Source organism: Budorcas taxicolor, chromosome 3 (assembly GCF_023091745.1).
Source record: "Budorcas taxicolor isolate Tak-1 chromosome 3, Takin1.1, whole genome shotgun sequence".
Classification (NCBI taxonomy): domain Eukaryota; kingdom Metazoa; phylum Chordata; class Mammalia; order Artiodactyla; family Bovidae; genus Budorcas; species Budorcas taxicolor.
This window is the reverse complement of record NC_068912.1, coordinates 112080383-112105388: the sequence shown is the minus strand read 5'-3', so window position 1 is coordinate 112105388 and position 25006 is coordinate 112080383. Positions and strand designations below refer to the sequence as shown.

At 49.5% G+C, this 25006-nt stretch overlaps 2 protein-coding genes across 2 annotated transcripts in view; one reads left to right on the top strand and one right to left on the bottom strand.

The window, feature by feature from the left end:
- Positions 1-25006, bottom strand: part of CSMD2 (CUB and Sushi multiple domains 2) — a 678376-nt gene that overhangs the window by 336459 nt on the left and 316911 nt on the right. The gene's annotated exons all lie outside the window — the stretch shown is intronic.
- HMGB4 (high mobility group box 4) lies at positions 21361-21951 on the top strand. The gene has a single exon (XM_052636876.1). The coding sequence runs from the start codon at positions 21361-21363 to the stop codon at positions 21949-21951; it is 591 nt and encodes a 196-aa protein (XP_052492836.1).

Here is a 25006-nt window from a genome sequence, read left to right as displayed (position 1 = left end):
CGTGTGGGTTTAGAGTTGCCCCGAGGCATGTGGGATTTTAGTTCCATGACCAAGGAGGAACCCACGTCCCCTGCACTGGAAGGTGGATTCTTAATCACTGGATCAGCAGGGAATTCCCATGCCTTTGCTTTTTCTGCCTGGAATATACCCACGAGTAACCCTCTCCCCTGCACCAGCCGTGTCACCCGAGATGACTCTGGGACACCTGCAAATACCACGTCCCCAGCCAGGAAGGTCTTTCCTACTCTCCTGGGCTCTGATACCACACAGATTTAGGTCCAGATCCAGGTTTCACCACGTCCAATCAGTGTGACCAGTTACTCCATCTTTCTGAAGATGGAACGATAACACCAGCCTGGAGAGTCCACGGGAATAAGTGAGGGGACTTCCAGGCACAGGACCTAGCCCAGTGTTTGGCACGTATTAACTCAATAAACATAATTCCCTTTCCCCTCCTCCATGATGCCACAGCAAGTTATTCAGATTGTAATTCCTTCATCCAGGTGTGTGTCTCCCTAGGATGATGCCTCCAAGAGGGCAGTGCAGACAGGTGGGTGGGTGGGTGGAACGGGGGGGAAGCTGGGGCTCTGGAGGGATCGGCTGTGTTATCTTCTGAAAATTACTTACATTCTCTGCGACTTTATCTGTAAAATGAGGCTAATAATCCCTCCCTGAAAGGGTTGCAAGGACTGGATGAGATAATACACAAAAAAGACTTTAGCACCATCTCCAGCAAATAGAAAGCTCTTGGTAAGTGGCAGCTGCTGTTTTATTCTGCATCACCTTGTTCTTCATCTTTGTACTGAGCACCTAACACAATGCCTGACACAAGCAGGTGTCAGGATTCCAGCAGAAAACAGGTGGCTCGGTCATCTGAGAATAATTCTGGGTGAATGAATGTTCTCTTCACTATCAAGGATGGGGCAGTATTCTGAGGCTGGTAACAAGGGTATGGCTAACCCCTCAGAGACCTGGAAAGAAATGGTGAGCCCTGAAGCTTAGAAAGGACCCAGATCTTTGGCCAGCTGGGACTACAGCCCGTTTGCACAGATTCCCCCCAGGATGGAGCAAGGAATAAATACCCGGAATTCACTCTCCTGCCTCCCCTCCTCCCATCTACTGCTGATGCTTCTGTTCATCTAGCATAATTGGAAGCCAGAGAGCAAGGAAGATTACTGGTGTAGTCTGACAAGTAAGTCTTCCTAAGCATGGAACAGGGTAGAAAAGGGAGGGGAGATGATCTGGAGGCATGAAAGGGAGAGAGATCCAGCAGTGGGTCTCCATAAATGCGTATTAAACAAAGGAACTAACCAAGGAGCCTCTCACCCTGAAAAACTGAGTTTTTACTGTAATGAAAATGCTGACACACACCAAACTCCAGGAATATCACCCACACTGCTATAGTAAGAGCTATAACAGAAACCAATTACTGTATTTTACCAGATCCCATTTAAAATAGTTTATTACAGGCAGAGTCATTTAAGTTTACTAAGGAGCCACAAACAGTATTGTGGGTTTTTCCTTCCCCAGGCCAAATTCAATTCTATCTCAATGACAAAGCTTGGAGGCTATTTACATAAGGAAGTAGAAATAGGGAGAATTTACCTGAATAATTCAGAACCAAAGGCTGTTTATTGCAAAATGGAATGAGGGGAGAGTGCCGGGGTTCCAAGAGCAGGATGAGAGTAATGATCTGGGTTGTAACTGGAATACAGGAAGTCAGCAACTCTTCTCCAGCCCTGGGATCAGCTTTAACCCCCAACTGTACAGACAAGAGGAGCCTGAAGGGACATCACTCCCTCCCATTTCTCCCACACCTTCACCTGCTCCCAGGAATCTTACAGCTGTTCATTCTCAAGGCTTCAACTCGGGGCCCTGTGCATCTTTACTTTGTTCTGCTCCTGCCTCCTAGGACATATATGCTTACTTGAGAGTTTTCTTGGTATCTACCAGAGAATTAGGGACTTAAATGTTGGAATTATCACATTAAACTTTGCCATTGCGATGGTGTCATGCCTTACTCAAAACTCTAATAAAAAAGAACTACTAACACCTAAAAACATGAAAGATGCTCAAAAACATTATGCTGAATAAGAGAAGAGTATATAGGTATGAGTCTGTTTATATGAAACTCAGGAAAAGACGAATCAACAGTGAGAGAAAGCACCTCAGTGGGTGCCCGAGTTGGGGGGGAGAGGATTGCCTGGGAAGGAATACAGGGAACATTCTAGGGTGCTGGAAATGGTCTTATATATAAGATGGTCTTGTCTTATATAATAAGATATGGTTCTATCTTGTATGATAAGACATGGTCTTACCTTATATTATAAGATGGTGGATATACGGCATGCACAGATTTGTCAAAGCCCCCAGAACAGTACATTTAAGATGGGTCATTTTTAAATTGCTTCCTGCAAAACCTGTCTGCAGGTCAAGAAGTAGACGTTAGAACCGGACATGGAACAATGGATTGGTTCCAAATTGGGAAAGGAGTACGTCAAGGCTGTATATTGTCACCCTGTTCATTTAACTTCTATGCAGAGTACATCATGAGAAATGCCAGGCTGGAGGATGAAGCACAAGCTGGAATCAAGATTGCTGGGAGAAATATCAATAACTTTAGATATGCAGATGACACCATCCTCACAGTAGAAAGCAAAGAGGAGCTAAAGAGCCTCTTGAAGAAGGTGAAAGTGGAGAGTGACAAAGCTAACTTAAAACTCAACATTCAAAAAATGAAGATCTTGGCATCCGTCCCATCACTTCATGGCAAACAGATGGGGAAACAACGGAAACAATGTCAGACTTTATTTTCTTGGGCTCCAAAATTACTACAGATGGTGACTACAGCCATGAAATTAAAAGACGCTTGCTCCTTGGAAGAAAAGTTATGACTAATCTAGACAGTATATTGAAAAATAGAGATGTTACCACACCAAGAAAGGTTCATAGAGTCAAAGCTATGGTTTTTCCAGGAGTCATGTATGGATGTGAGATTTGGACCATAAAGAGGGCTGCACATCAAAGAATTGATGTTTTTGAACTGTGGTGTTGGAGAAGACTCTTGAGAGTCCCTTGGACTGCAAGAAGATCAAACCAATCAATCCTAAAGGAGATCAGTCCTAGGTGTTCATTGGAAGGACTGATGCTGAAGCGGAAACTCCAGTATTTGACCACCTGATATGAAGAGCTGACTCATTAGAAAAGACCCTGATGCTGGGAAAGATTGAAGGCAGGAGGGGAAGGGAATGACAGAGGATGAGATGGTTGGATGGTATCATTGACTCAATGGACATGAGTCTGAGCAAGCTCCAGGAGATGGTGCTGGACGGGGTAGCTTGGTGTGCTGCAGTCCATGGGGTTGTAAAGAGTCAGACATAACTGAGTGACTGGACAACAGTTTTTAATAAAAATTATACATTTTTTGTTGTTCTTCGATAGCCAACTTGTGTCCAACACGTTGCAACCCCATGGATTGCAGCACGCCAGGCTTCCCTATGCATGCATTAAATTATGCACTAATAGAGTTAATTAGGGCTTCCCTGGTAGCTCAGATGGTAAAGAACCTGCCTGCCAATGTAGGAGGTATAAAAGACGTGGGTTCTTTCCCTGGGTCAGGAAGATCCCCTGGAGAAAGAAACGGCTACCCACTCCAGTATTCTTGCCTGGAGAATTCCATGGACAGAGGAGCCTTGTGGGCTACAGTCCATGGGGTCACAAAGAGTTGTACATGACTGACTCACACTTTCACTTTCAGAGTTAATTAAAATCAAACCTTCAATGGCTCTATTCTTACAGCCAAAGGCTTCACCAGAGTCTCCAAGTCTTAAAAAAGCCAGCGTGTCTTCACCTCTCCTTTCCTTGTTCCTTATTCCTCATAAAAGCCAGTGTGTCTCCTCTTTTCCTTATTGTTTATGCTCTAGCCACAAGGGCCTCCAGGCTGCTCAAAACTGGCCACACCCACTCCTGCCTCGGGGCCTTTGCATGGGATCGTTTCTCTGCCTGCTGTCTGGCTCTTCTCCCAGACTGCCATCTGGTTCACCCTCTCACTTCCTCAAAGTCTTGTATCAAATGTCACCTTCCCAGTGAAGTCTTCTTGGCCTGCCTTCCTTCCCTGAGTACGTCACACAGACGGATGTAGACACACACACACACACACATAGACACACACACACACATCACTGTGCACTCAAGCAGCAGACCTTATGTGCACTGCTTTTTTGGTGCCTCTCTGCCTTTGTACAGGCGGCACAGTGGTAGAGAATCCACCCGCCAAAGCAGGAGATGTGGGCTTGATCCCTGGGTCAGGAAGATCCTCTGGAGAAGGAAATGGTAACCCACTCCAGTATTCTTGCCTGGAAAATTCGGGACAGAGGAGTTGCAAAGAGTTGCAAAGAGTTGGACGCAACTGAGTGTGCATGCGTCTACGCAAGCCTTTGTACCTGCTGCTGTCTGTGCCCTTTCCCGCTGCACCGCCTGGCTGCACAGAGCTGTTAAGAAACTGGCACAAGTTCACACAGCTAGTAAGTAGCAGAAGTGGGATTCAAACTCATCTCAGATAGAGCCTCTGTACTCAAGGAAGGCAGTGGAACTGTTGAAGCTGAATTCCATTCTGTTCCTTTACTTTCCCTCCCTCCTCCCCTCCAGGATCCTCTTTAATTTTGCTCCCTGTTAGAATCATAATTAAAGGAGAGAACACACAAAGAGAGATCCCCCCCTTTCAAATCTTTCTGTCCACATTAACTTCACCATGGGGGGCTTGGGGAATTCCAAGTTCACCCAGTAAATTGCTACCATAGTACAACATAAAATGTATTTAAGCAATTATGCTCAATTTTTTTTTCTTTTTGGTAAATTGACTTCCATTAAATGGGGCTTCATTAATGGAATCTTGCTTGGAGAGAATAAAAAAAAAATCACTCCCTCTAATGTATGTAGTTGATTATGGAAAAAGGGGCTTTGAGTTCCTCAGCAGAAAGCTCTAGGTTGTGCTTCTGGTAATAGAGCTCAGAGCAAACTGCGTGGAAAGCATTTCTTCTTAAGAAGCTTCTCATACAGTCTGCATGTGGGGTGCTGAGAGACACTCCCCATAAGATGACAACAGTAATCTGCAAGGAATTGCTGCCTAATTTTAAACTGAGAGGGAGGAAGATGAGGAGGTCTTGGTTTAAATCTCAGCATCCCTGAACACGGACAGCTTCAGGGGAACATCCATTCATTCATTTACTCACCAAGCACATACTGAGTACAAGGCACCATGCTTGCCGGAGGTACCACTTGCACCACGGTGCCCTAGATACAGAAGTTCCTGCAAGCCGGCTATCTGCAAGGTTTGGCTTCACCGTCTCCTTGTCTGTGCAGCCTCTCTTCCTCGGTCAATAGTCTCTGGCCTCTGTGCCCCCAGCGCACCTTCTATGGGCTTTCTCTCTTACCCAAGCTACGTGCACAGCCTGGATCTGATTCAGGCTTGAAGAATCCTTCCAGGCCACGCATAAACCACCCTTCTACTGCTCAGGCTGAGCGGGGAGAATGTGACATATGGGATGTGCTCGCCACCGCGCTCCCAAGCCCTCTACCCTTCCCACCCGCTGTCTGCTCCCCTCCCTGGGGGACGGCGAAAGCACCATGATGCAACCAGGGAACCCTTGTGGGAACATCCTGGCAGTGGCAAAGGGCACCAAGGCCCTCCTTGGAGGCTGCTTCCCACTCCCCCGCCCGAGCTCCCTCTCACCTTTGAAGCAAGCCTTTATTGACTCAGCCCTGACATCCAGTCTCATCACAAATGATTTCCACAGCAGTTTTTCTTTAGCCAAAAGCCTAGGACTCTTGCTGTATTGAGAAAAAAACCTTTTCCCAAGACAAATCCACGATGTTACTTATTTTCCAGGAACTGGGTGAATGCCTGGGATGAGTACAAGTCCCTTTGGCTGCTGGAGTCCCCCAGCCTCTAGACTTATCTTTGGACAGAGGCCGCTTGGCTTCCCCAGGTTCTGGATCCCAGCAGCGCCTGTCCCACCGCAGTTGCCCAGGCAGTTCTGAGACGCCTGAGCTACCCTATGAAGACTCAACTCCTGGCTCCCTAACTATATGTCTGGGGGTTGTTTACTGTGCTCTGAACAACCCAAAGCTTCCCCTCCCCATCACTCCTGCTCCTCAGGGTTTCCTCTCCCGGTGGTCCGCACCGCACTCCCAGCCACCACACCCTGGCACCATCCCAACTCCTTCCACTCCTTCACTCCCGTGGCCAACTGTGGCCACGTCTTTTCCCCGTTGTGACCGTATCGTTCCTCACCCTCGCTACAGAGACAGCCTTCTGATGGGTCCTCTGCCCCCATCCATCTTCCACACTCTGTGACGGCATCTGCTCAAGTCACTGCCTCACGGGGAACCCACGGTCCACTGGCTCCAGGACAAGGGTCAGTCGCTCAGTCATGTCCGACTCTTTGCAATCCTGTGGACCTGCCAGGCTCCTCTGCCCATAGATTTCTCCAGGCAAGAATACTGAAGTGGGCTGCCATGTCCTTCTCCAGGGAGTCTTCCCAACCTAGGGATCAAACCCGGCTCTTCTGCACTGTGGGCAGATTCTTTACTGTCTGGCTCCAGGATAAAGCCTAAGCTTTTTTATGTCTTCCTTCTCCCTTTTGTGACACCTGCTTTGAGCTCCAGACACTTTCCAGTCTCTATGTCTTTGCATTCGCTGTTCCCTCTGCCTAGAATGCTGTTCCCTGCTGCCCCTAAATATCACTGATCTCCTAAACCTAACCAAATCCCTCCTGTGCTCTCCACCCCCTTCTCGCTGCCCCCATGGGAGCAGCAGTGCCCTGCGCGTTTCCCTCTGCGCCTGGGACATGCCCCGCTGTTGCTCTGAGCACAGCAAATAGTAATCATCTTCTGACTCGATGACCACGTCGCTCACTCAGAGGCGAGCTCCGCAAGCACCAGAGCAGAACTGTCTGCTCCATGTGTTTAGCAGCGCGGCAGAGTGCTCAGCACACGGAGCAAACCCGTCCCCGAGAACCGGGCGGATAAGCCACGCTGAGCTGTCTCTTTTGTCAGTGAAGTTTCACTGGGTCACAAGCGTGCGCGTTCATTTACATATCATCTGCTTTCATGTTACAAAGGCAGGACAGCAACTAGAACCCGCAGTGCCCAAAATATTTATCTTGCCCTTTACAGAGTTTATGGACACTGACTGTAGAAGCCTTGCAAATGATGCATTTGGTTTATAACAAATCATTTCTAAGCGCATACTAAGTCGCTTCAGTCGTGTCCACTTCTTTGCGACCCCGTGGACTGTAGCCCATCAGGCTCCTCTGTCCATGGGATTCTCCAGGCAAGAACACTGGAGTGGGTTGCCACGCCCTCCTCCAGGGGATCTTCCAGACCCAGGGATCAAACCCACGTCTCCTGTGTCTCCGGCATGGCAGTTGGGTTCTTTACCACTAGTGCCACCTGGGAAGTGGGGGATAATAAAAGCATACTTTCATAGCTTAAACCTTTCATTACAGTATAAAGATACTTGAAGGTACATTTTTTTTTTTTCGGCCAGTCCATGTAACGCCAGAGCAAGGTCTTTCGTTTGACCATAGGTTTCTCCTCTATCTTATATAAACTCCACCCACAAGGCATCGCTCACCGGTTTCAATTTTGCCACTGCTCATCCAGTCTACACATATTTATGGGGCACCTGCGATGTGCCAGGCGTTGTGCTAAGCCCCGGGAATGCAGCAGCAAGGCAAGACAGGCCTGGCCCCCACCCTGATGGAATCGGTTCAGCCGCATGCTGTTCTCTCCCTCATTCACACCTAATATTTAGGAAGCAGTTCTTTTCAGAGCATCTCCTTCATGGAACTATGCCAAAGCATTCAATTTAGTTTCTAGAGGCGCAACTCTACTTCCTTTCACACTCCTATTTCATCAGTTTATGTGATGTTTAATTTAAGTCACATAATTACAATAACAAGTATGACTGGCACCAAGAGAGCTGGCAACGAACCTATCCGATTCTCAGAAAATCCCAGGCTCAGCTGGTGGGAGCGTCGGGTGCGCAGGCGTTGGAGGTGGGGGTGGGAGTCGGCCCTCAGGCAGCGGGTGCTGGGAGTGCCGTGGGGGCCTCGAGGAGGAAGGTCGGTCAAGCCTGAGAGTGCCAGCAACCCCGGGAGCTGCTTGCGGGGAGAGGGTACAAGCACTTATGGCACAAGTTTTGTGAATGACTGAATGAATGAGAGATCATGCAGATGGCAGTCTCTTGCTTTCCACAGTGTGGTATCTTTTCTTTTTTAAAAAATATTCGTTTGTTTTATTTATGTGCTTGGCTGCACCGGGTCTTAGCTGTGGCATGCAGACTCTTAGATGCCCTAGCTCCCTGACCAGGCCCCCTGCGTTGGGGGTGTGGAATCTTAGCCACTGGACCACCAGGGAAGTCCGGGGGCATCTTTTCGAATGCTGTCCCCTTTGTGATCAAGAGAATGGGGTCAGCTAGTCTATTGTGTTTGTTTTTGGCCACATGGAGAGGCAGATGGGATCGTCCCTGACCAGGGATGGATCCTGGGCCTCCTGAAGTGGAAGCGTGGTGCCCTAAACACTGGACAGCAGGGAATTCCCTGGAAACAGCTAGCCTCAGAACTCGGAGAACTTCAGAGGCCTCCCAGGCCTGCTGCCTGGCAAGGCACAAATCCCAGCTCCAGCATTCTGGACACAGGGGCAGTCAAGGTCTGTTCTTCGTGTTTCTAAAGATCAAGAGCTCACTTCCTGGCCAAACTCTCCCTGTCTACTTTGATGCACCCCCATCGTTTTTCTAGCTACTTCCTTTTGACCCACCCAGGGCCATCTTATAGCCACTGGCTCTAGGAAGCCTGGTGGGCTTCTCCTGGGTATCTCATTTTCTCTTGCAAAGAATCCTTGCACTTTCTCCATCAGAGCGCTTGTCTCATCACACATCACACAAGAATCTGCTTCCCCACAAAGCTGCGAGCTCCCTGAAGACAGGAGCTATTTCCTTCTCACTTAGTTCTTCTCTCAGTACTTCGTGAGCGCCTGACACACGGGAAGGGCTCAGGAAATGCTACTCACTGGAAAAAGGAACGCTTGACTCAGTGACTGAAAGAATGAATGAGGTCCTGCTGGAGGAAGCGGGCACAGGTGGGGAAAGCAGAGGAAAAGGCAGATGGGCAGGGAAGCCTGGAGACACTGGGGAGTGTCTCGGGGGCAGGCAGGTTTCATCTTGGTCTCCCATGGAGACGTGCTGCTCCTTGTTCAGTCCCTCAGACCTCGCTGTGCTCCGCAGGCTCCTGGCAGCCGCTGGTACCTTTTGGGGAAGCTTTTCTCGTGGGGACACGGCCCCAGTGCAGCAACAGTGGAGTTTGGTAATCGACATGGGCAAATGTACTCTCTTCCCCAGAAGCAACTCAATAAACTCGACAAATTACCAGGGTTCTTCTCTGCTCAGCTGACTGTGAGCTCCAGTGACCCACACAAACTACAGCAGGGAAATGCACTTCCTCCAGACGCTCCGCTCCCTGGAAGGCGTGTGGCTGAGCCGCTCCCTGGAAGGCGTGTGGCTGAGCCGCCGAGGGCTGGGGGACAGGACCCCTGGCTGTGTTTGCTGCTGGGATGAGAGTGCCATCGCGATGGGCTGTGAGATGAGCGAGGAGCACACTGAGAACGTCCGGGGACTGGCTTGGGGTGTCAGTTCCTTCTACCCCTAGCTCAGCTGACCATTGCGCATGGCTTCCTGGTGAGGGTTCTCCTGCCTCTGGGGAGAGGCTGTGCCCTTGAGGCTAACGTGAACAGAATGGGGTTGGGTATGGAGATGGGAACTTGTGCTGGGTACCAAGATCTGGGCATGAGGGTTTGTGGTGGATCCCCCACAGCTTCTCAGGGGATGCTCAACTCTCTTTTTCTGTCTCCAGTTCTAAATCGGGCAGCTCTACTCTTTTCTGAGTAGAAGCTTTGACGATCAGTCTCCCTCCCTCGACCCACAGCTCCTGGAAGGGGCAGCCTCGTGGCCCCGGGCCATAGCTGGATGGATTGGGGTTGGCCATGTGACCCACACTGGACCGATCAGCTGATGGGACTCTACACGCATGTTGGTTACAGAAGGCCCCACAGGCTTGGCTCTCCTGGTAGAGACTGTGGAAAAGCGTGTTCCAGCATCATCTCTCCGACCTCTGTTGCTGCCTCTCCCACCTCATTGCATCACTCTTATAAGATGTCCTAAGCCTCGCACGTCTGCACGCCTCCATCCGCATGTGCTCTGGTCTGACTGGGACACAATCTAAGAGAAGTCTGGGCCCCAGCCCCCAAGGTGACCACTCCCTGCCCCCAGCTCAAGTCTCTGTTGCTGCAGATAGATCTGAGATCCAGCCTGGAGACCTGATGGCTCCCATACCCGAAGATGCTAAAGTCAGCTCCCACCAGGCTTGGCCCAGGAACAGGGCACTGGCTTCAGGAGCTTGGTGACCAAAGCGTGCTCTCATGCTACCTAGACCCTCTCTCCTTCCTGGTTCCAGTCTCCGTCTCTCCCTGTATTTGAATCTGGGCTCAACGGTTAAGTAGCTGTTAAATGTAGGCATGTGCTGGCAGTTCTCTGAGCCTCAGTTTCTCCATCTGTGCAATGGGATACCTGTGCTCTTGCATATAAGGTGTCCAGGACTACTGACACACAGTAGGTGTCTTGCAAATGGGAACTATTTTACTCCCTTGCTTAGATTTGAGAAGAGAGAAGATGGGGTCAGTGCCTTGAACCCGACACTCCAGAGAACGCAGGGATTAAGCAGACCCCAGCACAGCCTGGCCTCATCTCCCTGGGGAATAAGGATGCCCGCATTTACTCTGGTGACAGCATGGTGTAGGGCCACTCTGTGGCCCCCAGTGCCACCAGGACACTTGGCGGTCACCTCCCCCCGCCACCTCCGGCAGCCCCAGCCTGGCCTCCATCAGCTCTGCCTCCTCAGCCTTGCCCAGCTTCTGCCTGTCACTGCAGACAGGACTCGGGAGACGGGACCTGCCCTCATTCCAGGGAGGGAGGCAATGCCTGCCTTCTAGAGGCCTCTGGGGATTACATTTGGATAATGCTTCTCATCCAGAGGCAATGTTTGCAGATGGCTGATCGAGGAGACTCCCACGCCAGCCTTTGCATGCCACTCGACTGCCATTCTGAGTCTGAGCATCCTCAACGCTCCTTCTCCTCCTCCACGAGGCAGCTAGCCAGCCCCGCCTGATGGTTCAGCAGCTCTGAAGCCATAGCTGAGGGAGTGAGTGTTCCAGGTGGCTGGAGAATGGGTGGGCTAAACTGTCCTGGGGATTGCAATGCTAAGGTCAGCAAGGAAGCTATCCTAGAGTCAGATGAGCTGGATTCTCATTTTGCCACCACATGCATGGGCTCTGTGACCTAGAGGATGTTGCTTTCCCTCTCTGAGCCTCTCTTTCCCCAGGGTGCATCTTACAGTGCGACTGTGGTGATTCAAGGTGATGCTCATAAACTCCTGCTGAGCCTCCAAGACACAGCAACCATCATTCGTGGCCAGGTCATAGCTCTGTGCAGCAAGGGAACTAACATTTACTGAATCCAGCACAGTTTGGGGCAGAGTTAAGCATGTGGGCCCTGGAAGGCACTTACCTGGGTTCAAGTCTCAGCTCTACACTTCCCAGCTGTCTAACTCTGGGCTAGTAACTGACCTGCTTTGCGTCTCAGTCTCCCCATGTATTTAATATGGATAACAGCACCCTGCTCATAGAACTCTAGGTGGTCTACGTGAGATAATGGGCTTACAAGCTCTCAGTACAGGATGCGGTGTGTACTAGATGCTCAAGAAACATTCACTCTGATGGACGAGCCAAGAGGTGCCAATGCTGTCCACATACTCTCTGAACAGCAAACCAGCCATGATGTAGAGTGCCGGGAGCCAGCGTGAGGAATTCCACCCGTGACAAGGTCGTGCGGCAAGAGCTCTGATGGCAAGACTAATCAGACCTCAGGTTTTCTCCCTGGAATTTTCCTGAGCATCCACACCCCCCAAAATAAGAATCTGCCGGCCTCTATACTCTGCTTTTCCACTCTTCTGATATTCTCTGGAAAAAGTCAACTCAGGGCTTTAGTCTTCTGCATTTGAAAGGGATGTTTCAGTTAAAACCCCCTCTGATAGCTCTCTAGCTTGCCTAACAGGTTCCCCAGACTTCTTACAGCCTGTGAATTGCTTACAGCCCCCAACCGCAACAGGCACAAAGCTTAAAAGCATCTTAAAGATACAGAGCCTTTTCTAAAGAGTTAAAAATCATATTGGTGACGGGTTTTCACTGTTGGCTCAAGGATTGCTGCCAGACCTCCATATTCTTTATCTTTTAGGCACCTGGAAGGATGTTACTCAATGTAAGCAGGATGTAGAAAAAGATACATAGTAGTTTTGATGTTAGCAACACTAGACTTTTGAGTTAATTGCTTCTCTTTTGCTGTAAATCACTGTACTCCCTCTATTTGTTATAAGTTGCTGTATCTTTGCTGTGTAAGAATGTAACTTCATTTAGTGCTTTCTGAGAGTGGCACCAGACTTTGGGAAGATCAAAACAAATAAGTTTTCTAGTTAACAAACCCTTATCAGAAAAAGGTTGTAAAATGCTAATTGGCCCTTTTGGCTGGAAGATGATGTAAATTACCTAAGACTTGTGTATACAATTAGGTATGCAGAGAGAAAAGCCTGGTTTTGATAAGAGACTGGACTGCTAAGGCTGCACAACTTTGTGTTACCCATTGATCCCCATGTTTTATCAGAAGTATAAAAGGCATTCTGAACAATAGAGGATGGAGCTAGTTGCTGGACTGGTTTCCCCCATGTCTCTCTCTCTTTCCTCTCCTCTTCACTCTAATTTCAGGCTGAATTCCCATCTGGGGCGCAGAGGCTTGCCAAGTCTACTTACTTGCCCTGGCTGTTAAGACCCGTGCGAAAGGAAGCCTAAGGTGAGGCACCCTTAGATATTCAAGCGAGCGCCGGTGGCCCAACGTAGATGGTGCAAATTCCTTATCTGGAATTTTATTGGTCTTCCGCGTAATCCAAGTTATTCAGCCCTCTTCCTCCACTTAATTCTCCTACTACATTATTTCTTCCTAATCTAATCTTATATTTCTTATATCAATCAATAAATAAGTTTTTCTCACGCCAACGCTGTCCACCCTTCGAATTCCCTGGATCCACCGGGGTTGGACCCCGGCAGCAGAGCAGACACAAGGAGACAGGGGAGAGGAAGGAGACAGGAAGGAAGCCTTGGAAATGGGGGAGGGAAGGGTTCCTGGGTTATATCACTCACCCCCATCACACCTAAGCTGATGCCTTATATTCATGGTTTCAAGCGGCCGAAGTCCAGACCAAATCAGACTGGGGCAGAGAAGAAATTACTGGGGGCTGTCGTCACACCGTAGCTGGCTCCAGGGATGGCAGATCCAATGACTCACATGCCGTGGGCCCCTCTTTCTGGGCCCATCTCTGCTGTACTCTGTCTGCTGGCTTCTTCCACTCTTGTAGACAGCAGACTGGAGGCTGGCACTACGGCCACAATTACCAGCTCCCTGATTTACACTCCTGACTTCACCTCCAGAGAGATGATCTCTTCCCTTGGGTCCAGTTAGAACAAGCTCACTGGGAGCCTCTGAGTAGTCTAGCTGGGGAATGTGTCCACTCCTGGGGTCTGGGGCATGGGCTCCTGCTGGAATCCCCAGAATTGATTTTGGGGACCACTCTCCCAAAGAAGGAGTGTGCTTGAAAGAAGGGAGCTAGGCACTGTGGCTGGAAGAGGCAGGGGCTTGGATGGAAACAGGAGCCACGCTTCTTACTCCGGGTGTCAGGAAGGGCCTCTGTCAAGGCCAGTGAGAGGTACCCACAGCTGGCTGGGGGATTAACTCCCCAAAGTTGGTCTTGTTCTAGATCTCATCGTCTCCCCCTTTGCTGCATCCTGCCAAAGGTGAGCAGGGACGCCTGCCCCCACCACGCTGACCCTATTCTTACACCTGATCACCTGTCCCATTTCCTGTCCACATAGTCCACTGGGCTGGATGCTGACCCTGTACTTGGCTTTGGCCAGCCTCGGCCCAGGGAAATGGACCCAGGTTCTATGTATACCTGCAGATGCTGGTAGGTTTCAGCCATCTAGGTCAGTCCACCTGCTGGACTCAGGGCATCCTATGACCTGGAGATAACCTCACCAGATGTGTCTGCAATAAGGATCCACCTGACGGGAAAAGTCTCCCTGAGCTCCGTAAGTGCTGAGATGTTGACACCTTCTCTTTTCACCTGCTCCCCTCCTATAATACTTGGCCTTATTCCTTCCCAGCTCCACCTTCTCCCTGGCCTCAAGGAAGTTCCTAGACCACCAGCAGAGGCTAAACACACAGACTTCAAACAAACCTGAGTGTGAGAACTGACTCTTCCACTCACTGCTGTGAAATATGAATTGTTGCAAAGACAGTAGAGAAATTTCCTGGACACCCCTCCCCCAGCTCCCCCTAATATCAGCATCTTACATAACTATGATCCATGTATCAACCTAAGAAACCAACATTATGAAGTATGCATGGGCATAATTTTCTCTCTGGGCTTTTGGAGGTGATCTACCTAAAGCATTATCATCATTTTTATTGAACTATCACAGTCACATATGATTGAGTAACATTGCTTGGCATGAGGTCAGCACCAAAGAGCCTAGATCTACCTATGACCCTGCCTCCTTCGCCATCTGGCTTCCAGGAAGTGGCAGATGCTTCTCTCTACCACCACCTTCCTTTCTGAAACATATCCGTCCCTCAAACATTGCTCATTAACCTCCATGAAAGCAGCAGTCACACTGCTCCAGCAACTCACAGCCACTGATTGAGGGTGTGTGTGTGTGCGTGTGTGTGTGTGTGTGTTGTGTGCGTGCACGGGTGTGCACATAAGTGGTGAGTGAATGAATTGAAAGACTGTAAGCGTGAATTAACTGGAAAGCCAATGAGGGAATTAGTGACTTAATGAGTCAGCCAGTGAGGGAAGAAGTGTGTAAAATTGAGTAGATCACGCTCCCTGCTCCCTCAACTAATCCAATCAGCAGTGGCATAAATTTCTCATCTTTATTAACACAAGCGGGGGTTAGAATAGCACTGGGATAGTTACGGACCTCTAGCTGGATGTGAAAGATAACCGTGTTCATTTTCTAGTGCAGCTTTCACAAATCACTGCAGATTCAGTGGCTTGAAGCAACACAGATTTATTTTCTGACGATTCTGGAAGTCAAAGTGGGCATCGCTATGCCAAGGTCAAGGTGTCTGTGGGGCTGCACTCTCTCCGGAGGCTTTTGAGGTGAAATCTGTTGGCTTGCCTTTGCCAGCTTCTAGAAAGTCACCTTCGTTTCTCCTCCTGCGGTCTCTTTCCATACCTTCAAAGCCACTGGTGCCGCCTCTTCAAGTCTCTCTGACCCTCTACGTCTGTCATCGCATCTCGGTCTCTAACTCTGAAGCGCCTGCTTTCCTCTTACAAGGACCCATGTGATTACATCGGGCCCGCACAGATAATCCAGGATAATCTTCCCATCCCCATACCCTTAACATAATCCTATCTGCAAAGTTCCCTTTGCCATGTAAGGTAATGTATTCACTGGCTTTGGGGCTTAGGACATGGACCTCTTTGTGGAGCCAGTTTTCCACGTGTCACAGGTGCCTTGCTCAGAGGGCAAGAGCAGCATGGATCCTCACCCCCCAGGAGGAACCGCGGCAGGGGAGGCAGGAGAGCGCATCACGGCAGTTACCATGTGCCTCTGCCAAATACTTTTTTGGGTTGCTGTTGTGACCTGGGATTTTTAAAGTTCCCCAAAGCTGATGCTTGCCCCCAAATTTGAGAAACGCTGTGATGAGATCTGCCAGGAGCATACAACTGCTGCAAGTGAGGGTAAAAGGTGCTCCTAGGATTCCCAGAGAAGGATTAAGAACAGGGTGCCTCCACCGAGGAAACCAGAATTGAAAGAGACACATGCACCCCAATGTTCATCTCAGCACTGTTTATAATAGCCAGGACATGGAAACAACCTAGATGTCCATCAGCAGATGAATGGATAAGAAAGCTGTGGTACATATACACAATGGAGTATTACTCAGCTGTTAAAAAGAATACATTTGAATCAGTTCTGATGAGACGGATGAAACTGGAGCCGATTATACAGAGTGAAGTAAGCCAGAAAGAAAAACACCAATACAGTATACTAACACATATATATGGAATTTAGAAAGATGGCAATGATGACCCTGTATGCAAGACAGCAAAAAAGACACAGATGTGTATAACAGACTTATGGACTCAGAGGGAGAGGGAGAGGGTGGGATGATTTGGGAGAATGGCATTGTAACATGTATACTATCATGTAAGAATCGAATCGCCAGTCTATGTCCGACGTAGGATACAGCATGCTTGGAGCTGGTGCACGGTGATGACCCAGAGAGATGTTATGGGTAGGGAGGTGGGAGGGGGGTTCATGTTTGGGAACGCATGTACACCCGTGGTGGAGTCATGTCAATGTATGGCAAAACCAATACAGTATTGTAAAGTAAAATAAAGTAAAAAATAAATTAAAAAAGAAAAAAGAAGAACAGGGTGCCTCAACCCTGGGCACACAATCCTATCAGCTGGGGAGATGAAGCCAAACAGCAAAGACGGTACAGAAATGTCCTGTGTACCCCTCCCCCAGCTTCTCCCCAAACTCGCATCTTACATGAAACCATGGGCCATGTAGCGAAACCACATTCGTGCAGCGCTATTGGTTCAGTGGAAGACTTCATCCTCATCTCCCCCAGGTTTCCCACCAAGGCCTCCTTTTGCTCCAGGATCCAGTCCAGTATTTCTTGGGCACGGAGTCATCCTGTCTCAGGATCTCCTCTAGTCTGTCAGTTTCTCAAGCTTTCCTTGTTTTCTCAAGACTTTGACACTTTGTACTGATCAAGTATTTTGCAGACTGACCTTTAATTTGGGTTTTGATATTTTCCTCCTGATTCACCAGGATTATGGATTTGGGGGAAGAATACCACTGGGTGAGATGCTTTTATCACATTGTAGAAGGCGGGTGTAATAATCAGTTGGTCTATTACCAAGAGCCTTCAGGTGGATCCTTGGTCACTGGAGCATCTGCCCCCTTCCTCCACTATAAAGATGTCACCTGTCCCTGTCCATACACTACTGATTAGAAGTGAGTCCCAAGTCTTGCCCACACTGCAGGGGAGGGGCCGTGTCAGACACGCTACACCCATCCTCTCAGTTAATCCTCACCTTGATCATTTCACTCCACATACAGCCAAGACTCTAACAAGCCAGACTTGCCAAAAGTCCCCCAGCTGCTACATGGCAAAGCTCGTGTTGGAGCTCGGTGTCTGTCTGGCTCCAGAGGCCATGCTCTTTCCACTTCATGTTATCACTGCTGAGTGAAGAGGCTCTCACAGCCTCAGGTGGGGGCTCCACCCCAGCCTGCCTACACAAGTGTTTTTCAAATCTATCCCTGGATTGTGACCCATTCACAAGATCAGACTGTGGGGTGCATTTTATTTTTATTTATTTATTTTTGGCCAGGCCACGTAGCATGCAAGAATTTCCCAACCAGGGATCAAACCTGTCTGCCCTGCATCGGAAGGCATAATGTCTTAGCTACCTGACGGCCAGGGAAGTCCCAGGGGTGCATTTTAGAAAAGAAAAGAAAGTACAGGAGATTACAAGAGTATAGAATGGAAAAGAAAAGAGTACATCACACACGTAACTAGTTTATTTTCATAAAACTTTTTTTTTTCCTGAAAACTTTATGTGCTCAGAGACTTTATAATGGGGGCAAACATAGCACCCCTACCCCCACCTCCCACGCAGGGTGGTCACAAGGATGAAATGAGATGATGTAGGTGATGCGCTTAGAACAGAAGCACCCACTAGCGGCATTGTATGCGTGTGCATGAATGGGTCATGGTATAGAATACATCGGGCTTCCCTTGTAGCTCAGTCAGTAAAGAACCTGCCTGTAGTGCAGAAGGCCCGGGTTCGATCCCTGGGTTGGGAAGATCCCCTGGAGAAGGAAATGGCAACCCACTCCAGTATTCACGCCTGGAAAATCTCATGGACAGAGGAGCCTGGTGGGCTGCAGTTCATGGGGTCGCAAAGAGTTGCGTACGACTGAGCAACTAATGCTTACTTACTTATAGAATACATTTCCTATTGTAGACTGCAATCCAAAAGTCTGCAAATACTGAACTCACATCTCTAGACTGGAGTGGTCAGGCTTATGACCCTCAGCCCACACCACCTGTGTTTGTGATGTTTTATCTGGGCACAGCCACTCATTCATTTGGGTGTGGTCTCTGGCTCCTTTTGAGCTATGATGGCAGAGTTGAAAACTAACTTGCAACAGAAAATGTGTGGCCCATAAAGCCTGCACGTGGCCTCCAGAGCAGCGCCCCTGTCTGGAGGTCATCTCATAATACAAAGGACATTAGACACTTCTTCCTAAGCCACATGGCCTTGTCCTGCCTGCTCCTGGCTGGCACAGCAGCCCCTGCAGGCCCTTCTCCACTGTGGTACCACCCAGCACACAGGCCTCCAGAGCTCCACACCCTTCTGCTTTGGAGGGATGCCCACGCTTGCTTTATTTCTCCACCTCCACGGCTGTTTGCTGTCCATGTGGAAGGTTAGAAGCATGGCATACAGGTCAGGGGCCCAGCAGGCAACAGATGGCCACTCAAATCAGGATAATTTGAGGAGTGTTTAACAAAGCGGCTATTTACCAAGGGAAGGGCAAGGTGTTGGAAAGCCACAGGGGAGAGCAGAGGCCTCAGAGGCTAGTAAAGGTGGAGCTCTTACCCCCTCAGCTGGAGGGGGCAGGACAGGGAAGCTGGAAGGAGAGAGTCATTTAGAGAGGATGCTTAAGAGGAGTCAAGACTTGCAGCCCAGGGATGAGGTGCCAGCTCCAGGCAACCTTGCAGGGAGGGAGCCAGATCCCTCCCTCCGTGATCGCCTGTCGGGGTCCCATTGGCCAAACTGAAATGGAAGCCGGAGGGCACAGGAGCCACTGATATGGTCCATGTGGGTCAGCTTCCCAGGACATGCAGCAGGCAGGAAAGATGGAAAGGAACAAACCTCAGATACCCGTGCACACGGCATCAGTTGAGAAAGTCAGGTGCATTTACTCTTCCTGCGCCTCCACCAGACAAAGGAGTTCCCCGCTTCACCCAGCCAAGTCAGGAGTGTGGCCCCACCACCAAAGGCCACACTCCCTTCTCTTCCTAGATCTGCTGGGCTCTGGCAGACGGTTATCATGGGGCTGATGTTTCTAGATCTTAGCCTGATGGTGACGGGTGGAAGGTTGTGAACGGAGACAGAGATAAGCTGCTGGGGTCTTTGGTGCATCTGAGCTGAACCTGATGAACATGTATGCACATTAGACAAGTTCTTCTTCACAACCCATCCACTAAAGTCCAGCAAACAGATGAGCCAACCTCTAGCCTTGGGAGAAAGAACCAGAGTGGAAAAAAAGCTCCCTAGACTAAGAAGTGTCCCCAGAGTAACCTGTTCCCACAGGCCAGACCTCTCTGCCCCCACTGCTGGCCTGGATTGCTGGGGCTGGCATCTAGCATCCTACAGCCCTCCCACTCCAGCCACAAAATTACAGCAAGTCACTGGGATGGTGCTGCCTGGCCAGTAGAACACATTGACTCCACATTGCTGATCCCACAGATGAGACATCACAGGCTTGGGAAGGGACTGGCTGAAGTAGCCCAACTATACCATGTTGCAATTTGGGGCTAGGAATTAGGCTTGAAGACTCTAGTCAATTTTACATAAGATGGAACTTGCAGTCAGTCATGGAGTCCTGGGAAAAGTCTTGGCAAACATCCAAAATGTGCTCTAGGGACCTCCCTAATGGTCCAGTGGTTAAGAATCTGCCTTCTAATGCAGGGGACTCAGGTTCAATCCCTGGCCGGGGGACTAAGATCCCACATATTGTGGGGCAACTGAGCTCATACACCACAACTAGAAAGAGCCCACGTGCTGCAACTAAGACCGACACAGTCAAATAAATAAATAAAAATAATTTAAAAAAATGTGGTGGTCCAGTCTGAGGCAAGTTTGTCAGGCTCAGCTGCTGAGGCCAGGCACCCAGACCCCCGGCCACCAAGGCTGCAGTATCTGGGCAGGTGCGATGCAGCACAGGCTTGAGCCGGGCTAATCGGTTCAGATGCAGACTCCAGCCTGTTAGTGGCTGTTCCACCTTAAATATGTTAATGTTTATGTTAATGAGGCTCAGTGTTCTAGCCCTGTAAACTCGGTTCTATCAACAACCCCTGAATCATAGCAACTCCATGACCATTCAAGGAAGTACCCCAGTGTCCAAAGGTCAAGAAACGGCACTCTTCTTTTCTCTTCCCTCCAGTTGGAAGACTACTGGAATATTTGCAGCTTTTTTCCAAAACGCCAGAAGCTGACTAGGTTGAGTGTAGCTGCTAGAGCTTTGCACTCTAACCCCAAGAAACGGGGACCCCTGGGATGAGAACAGGGAGCCTCCTGTTAGGCCACGGATTTTCTATCTCATTTTCATGGGCTCTGGTGTAATAATCGTAAAACCTTAAGGCTCTCCTCCCTTCTTCCCCAATCCCCAACCCCATCCCCACCCAATTCATTTCAGAGAAAGGAAGAGTTCAGACTTAGAGGCCAAGTGCTTGGGTTTTATTTTAGGTAACTTTGTCCTGACAGGAACTGAGGCACAGCTGTCATACCTGATTATTTTTAGAGTTACTACTAAACTCTTTGTATGGTAGGAGCTGCCCCTGTTCAAGGCAAACGGAAAAACTTCACGTTTTATCATGACAGCTCTGGAGCCATCCATCTCCTCATGTTCATTATTTCCAGGCTGTCTTTGGAAAGGTTGAGGAGGCATCTTGACAACTGTATGGCGAGGAAGGCAGACCCTGTGGTTCGTTACTGCATCCAAAGGATGGAGAGCTCCCCACCTGAGCCCAGCACGCTGCCCCCAGGAAGCCAGGGAGAAAGACTGCAGGGGACACGGTTGCTCTAGAGCCTTCCCTGGATAACCCATCATCTTCCACGGGAAGCAAATGTGACCTCCAAGTAGCCAACCAATAAGAGCACCTGTATGCAAATGCCACCAGCACTGGCCTGGAGTGGCTGGCCTGTGAGTGACGTCACAGTCCCCTCTGACCCAACAATGCCACCACCACTGAAAAGGCTGACCCCTGCCCACAGCTCAGACAGACAGAAAATTTCACCGCCAGCAGAGCAGCTACTAAGTACTTCTGGAGTGTGGGGGACAAAGGTCTCTGCTGTTCAAATTACTGCGTCCAGAAAAGAAAATGAATTTATGAACATGGGAAAAAGAGATCACCTAAAGCCTAAGGCAAATGTCTCTTCTTACATCCACTTTTTGCTGAATTACAGAAACAAGTTCAAGGAACAGCAGCCCAATACCTACCTTGGCTTTAAAGAGTTTTCTAGAAAGTGTTCAGAAAAATGGAGATCCATCTCAAAGCATGAAAAGGCCAAATATGAAGCCCTGGCCAAGCTCGACAAAGCCCGATACCAAGAAGAGATGATGAATTACCTAGGCAGGAGGAAGAAAAGGAGAAAGCGGGACCCCCACGCACCCAGACGGCCTCCATCGTCCTTCCTACTCTTCTGCCAAGACCATTACGCCCAGCTCAAGAGTGAGAACCCAAGCTGGTCAGTGGTACAGGTGGCCAAGGCCTCGGGGAAGATGTGGTCTGCAAAGACAGATGTAGACAAGCAGCCCTACGAACAAAGGGCAGCTCTCCTGAGAGCTAAGTACCGAGAGCAACTCAGCGTCTACCGTAATCAATTCAAGCCCCGGAAGACGCGCTTGCAAGAGTCGGCTACGAACCAGTGCAGAGGGCTCGAGCAAGCTGAGTCAGACACAACCGACGGATCCAACTAGAAATAAAGGGCCATTCCGTGGTATGCCTGTCTCTGGTCTTGTGTTCGGTGTTAGAGTGGCCACGGCTGCCACTTTGGGAAATGAATGAGTGGCAAGGTGCAGTCGAGATTGGGGTTTGGGAACTGACCCTGGGAGGGGCTGGCTGTGGGAGAAGCAGCTACAGTGTCTGAAGAGGTGTGTGGCCAGTGTTTGCTGTGCTTACCTTGTGCAGGTGGGGTGGGGTGTGGGGGTCTCCAGGTGTACAGAAGCTAGGAGTCGTAGGGGTAGGAGCATCTGGGTCCCAAGCGGTTCTCCGGGGTGGAGGACCTTGCTCACAGAGTGCAGTGCCCAATCTCCAGACCTACTGCCCTCCTCACCAGGAGGGCAAAGGGCCTGATGTCCAGGCCAGGTTTCCAATTCAGGCCATCTTAGATAAAAACTAAAACATGTGGGCTTATCTTCACTCAAAGAGAAGCCAAAGGGACTAACATTTTGGCCTAAGAATGAGGCCAAAGGGTGGGAAACTGGAGTTTAGGTGGGCCTTAGGGGAGTCAGTGTCTTCAGGGATTCCAGATCTGGTCCTCCAGCAAGTCTTAGATACTATTTGCGGGCCAGGATGAGACCTCAGGGGTGGTCCCCATTCTATTCACTAGGTTGAAGCTTGAGGTTGATTTTACAAAAATAGCTTATCTGACTCTGCCTGAGTACTATGAGCTGAAGAAAACCCTTTTCTCGACATTTTCGTGGGCATCTACCAGGTGAATCTTCTGTGGACGCAAGCATAACCCACAGGGTGGACACTTGTTGCCTTTATGATCACTCAGAACCCTTTTCTTCTCCTCCTGCTCACAGCACACCACCTCCATCCTGATCAGGACTGGACACAGTGATTGGCTCACTGGTGGGCACGTGATCCAAGTTGGTCCAATCAGAGTGGATCTCAGGACTTGTATAAGGAGTCCTAGGGGAGGATGCTGTCCTGGGGGCTGTAGGCAGTCATTTGCCTCATTCTTAGGCCAAAATGTTAGTCCCTTTGGCTTCTCTTTGAGTGAAGATAAGCCCACATGTTTTAGTTTTTATCTAAGATGGTATGAGTTAGGTTTTCTGCCAGTTAAAATGAGTCAAGACTGGTCCTTGAATACAAATGGGATTGCACTGTGTGTAACTGTATTTTCCAGGCGGCAATACACTGTGGGCAACGTTTCCTGCCAATCTAAGTTGATATGGGTTGTTTAGAAATGGTCCTTGACTTCTGATAGCAGAGAGACCGCAAAACTGCTGCTTTTGTCGCCAGGTCATGCACGCAACAGACTTCCCTAATTCCACCTCTAACCCCTATTCCATGAGGGATTTGTATCTTTGTAACCTGCTGTTGTTTAAACTTTTACTCATGGAACAAAAGTAAAAATACATATTTTGGAATAGTCTTTTCAAACTGGGTCATTTCTCACCCTTTAGAGGGTAAGAAGTAACATGGTGGAGTGACTTAGAAATTCAGGGTCTGGAATCAGGCTGAATTATTTATGAAGGGCTCCCCTGGGCCAGACCCTGTGCTGGGGACCAGGTGGCCCAATGCAGTCTACTGTTGAGTTCCTGCCTTCACGGGAGGGCTGGACACAGGCATAAACCCCAGGCCTGCAAGAGACTGCACGAAGAGCTAAGGGCGGCGGGACTGAGGACCACTACCAAGGCAAGTGCTGAAGTCTGCCCAGAGGAAGCAGCTTTCTCCTCCTCAGCAAACTTGTACTCGGGCTGGCAAATTTTCCCATCCCCCCTTCCCATTCCCTAAGCTGCTGTTCCAACTTGGCTCTGCTCCCCCTCCAGCCCAACCTCCAGTCTCTCAGGAGACACCCTCATTTTCTGCTTCACTGGCAAAGTTGAGACTGTCAGTTTTCTTCTTTCTCAACTTGAAAGCCACAGCCATTGTTTCTCCTGGTCTTAAGCCTCATAGCAAGAACCTTCTTGCTCGCCTCTTCCCCTCCTTCCCTTGGGCCCTTGCTCCTCATTGTAAAGATGCTGACTCTCTAGCCTCTAGCTTTAGTGTCCTGACACAAGTGGTTTTGATCACTGGCAGGAACTTGGGCCAGTAAGTTCTCCCTCTTCTGTCTCAGATTTCTCATCTGCGCAAAGGGGATGATGCCTGCCTTGCAGGTGGTTTTAGCGATTAAATGATGTAATGCATGTAAAAGCATTTGGCATGGTCCTGAGCACACAATAGGTTCTGTGGCAGATCCTCTAGAGTGGTGGCTATTCCATGATTCCCCTCTCCTGGGGTTCATACCCTGGTGTGACCCCTTCCCATGAAATGTGGGCAGAACCTGCGACTTGCCTTTAACCAACAGAGCCAGGGCAGAGGACATGGGATGTGACTTCTGAGATTATGCCATGGTATGTAAAATTCTATCCTGCGGGTTGATTTGCTCTAAAGATCTTCTTTGCTGGCTTGATGGAGTAAGTGGCCAAGCTGGGAAAGCCCGTGCGGCAACAGGCTGTGGGGAATCTCTAGGAACCGAAGGTGCCACAGACCAGCAGCCAGCAAAAAAATCAAGAGTCAAGAAACTAATGCAGCAACCTCATGAACAGAGTAAGTGTATCCTTCCCCAGGTGAGCCTCCAGAGGAGAACTCAGCCCTGGCTGACACCTCGAGAACTTGCTTGGCCTTGTGAGATGTCAAGCAGTGGACCCAGCTAAGCTATTAGGAGATTCTGACCCACAGAAATGATGGCATAATGAATGCGGGATGTTTTAAGGCAACAAGTTTGCGGTAACTGGCTATACAGCAGCAGATAACTAACACAGTACTCATTAAATGACAGCCTCCTTGCATTCTAAAAGGAGCCATCTTTAACCTTCTTTCTCCTTCCAGCCTCCACCTTATTTGTTTAATTTCTTTTCCTTTGTTCCCAAACTCTTGAACGGGGAGGAGGGGCCCCCCCAGGGCTAATTAGACCCTGACCTGTACCACTCTGCCATGGTTCCAGTTAGGCTGTCTCGTTTCCAGCCTGGTTTGTGGACTCTTGGTGGGCAGTGGCTGTGAGGCCCACCACGTCTTCTCTGGGAAGAAGGCCCCCGCAGA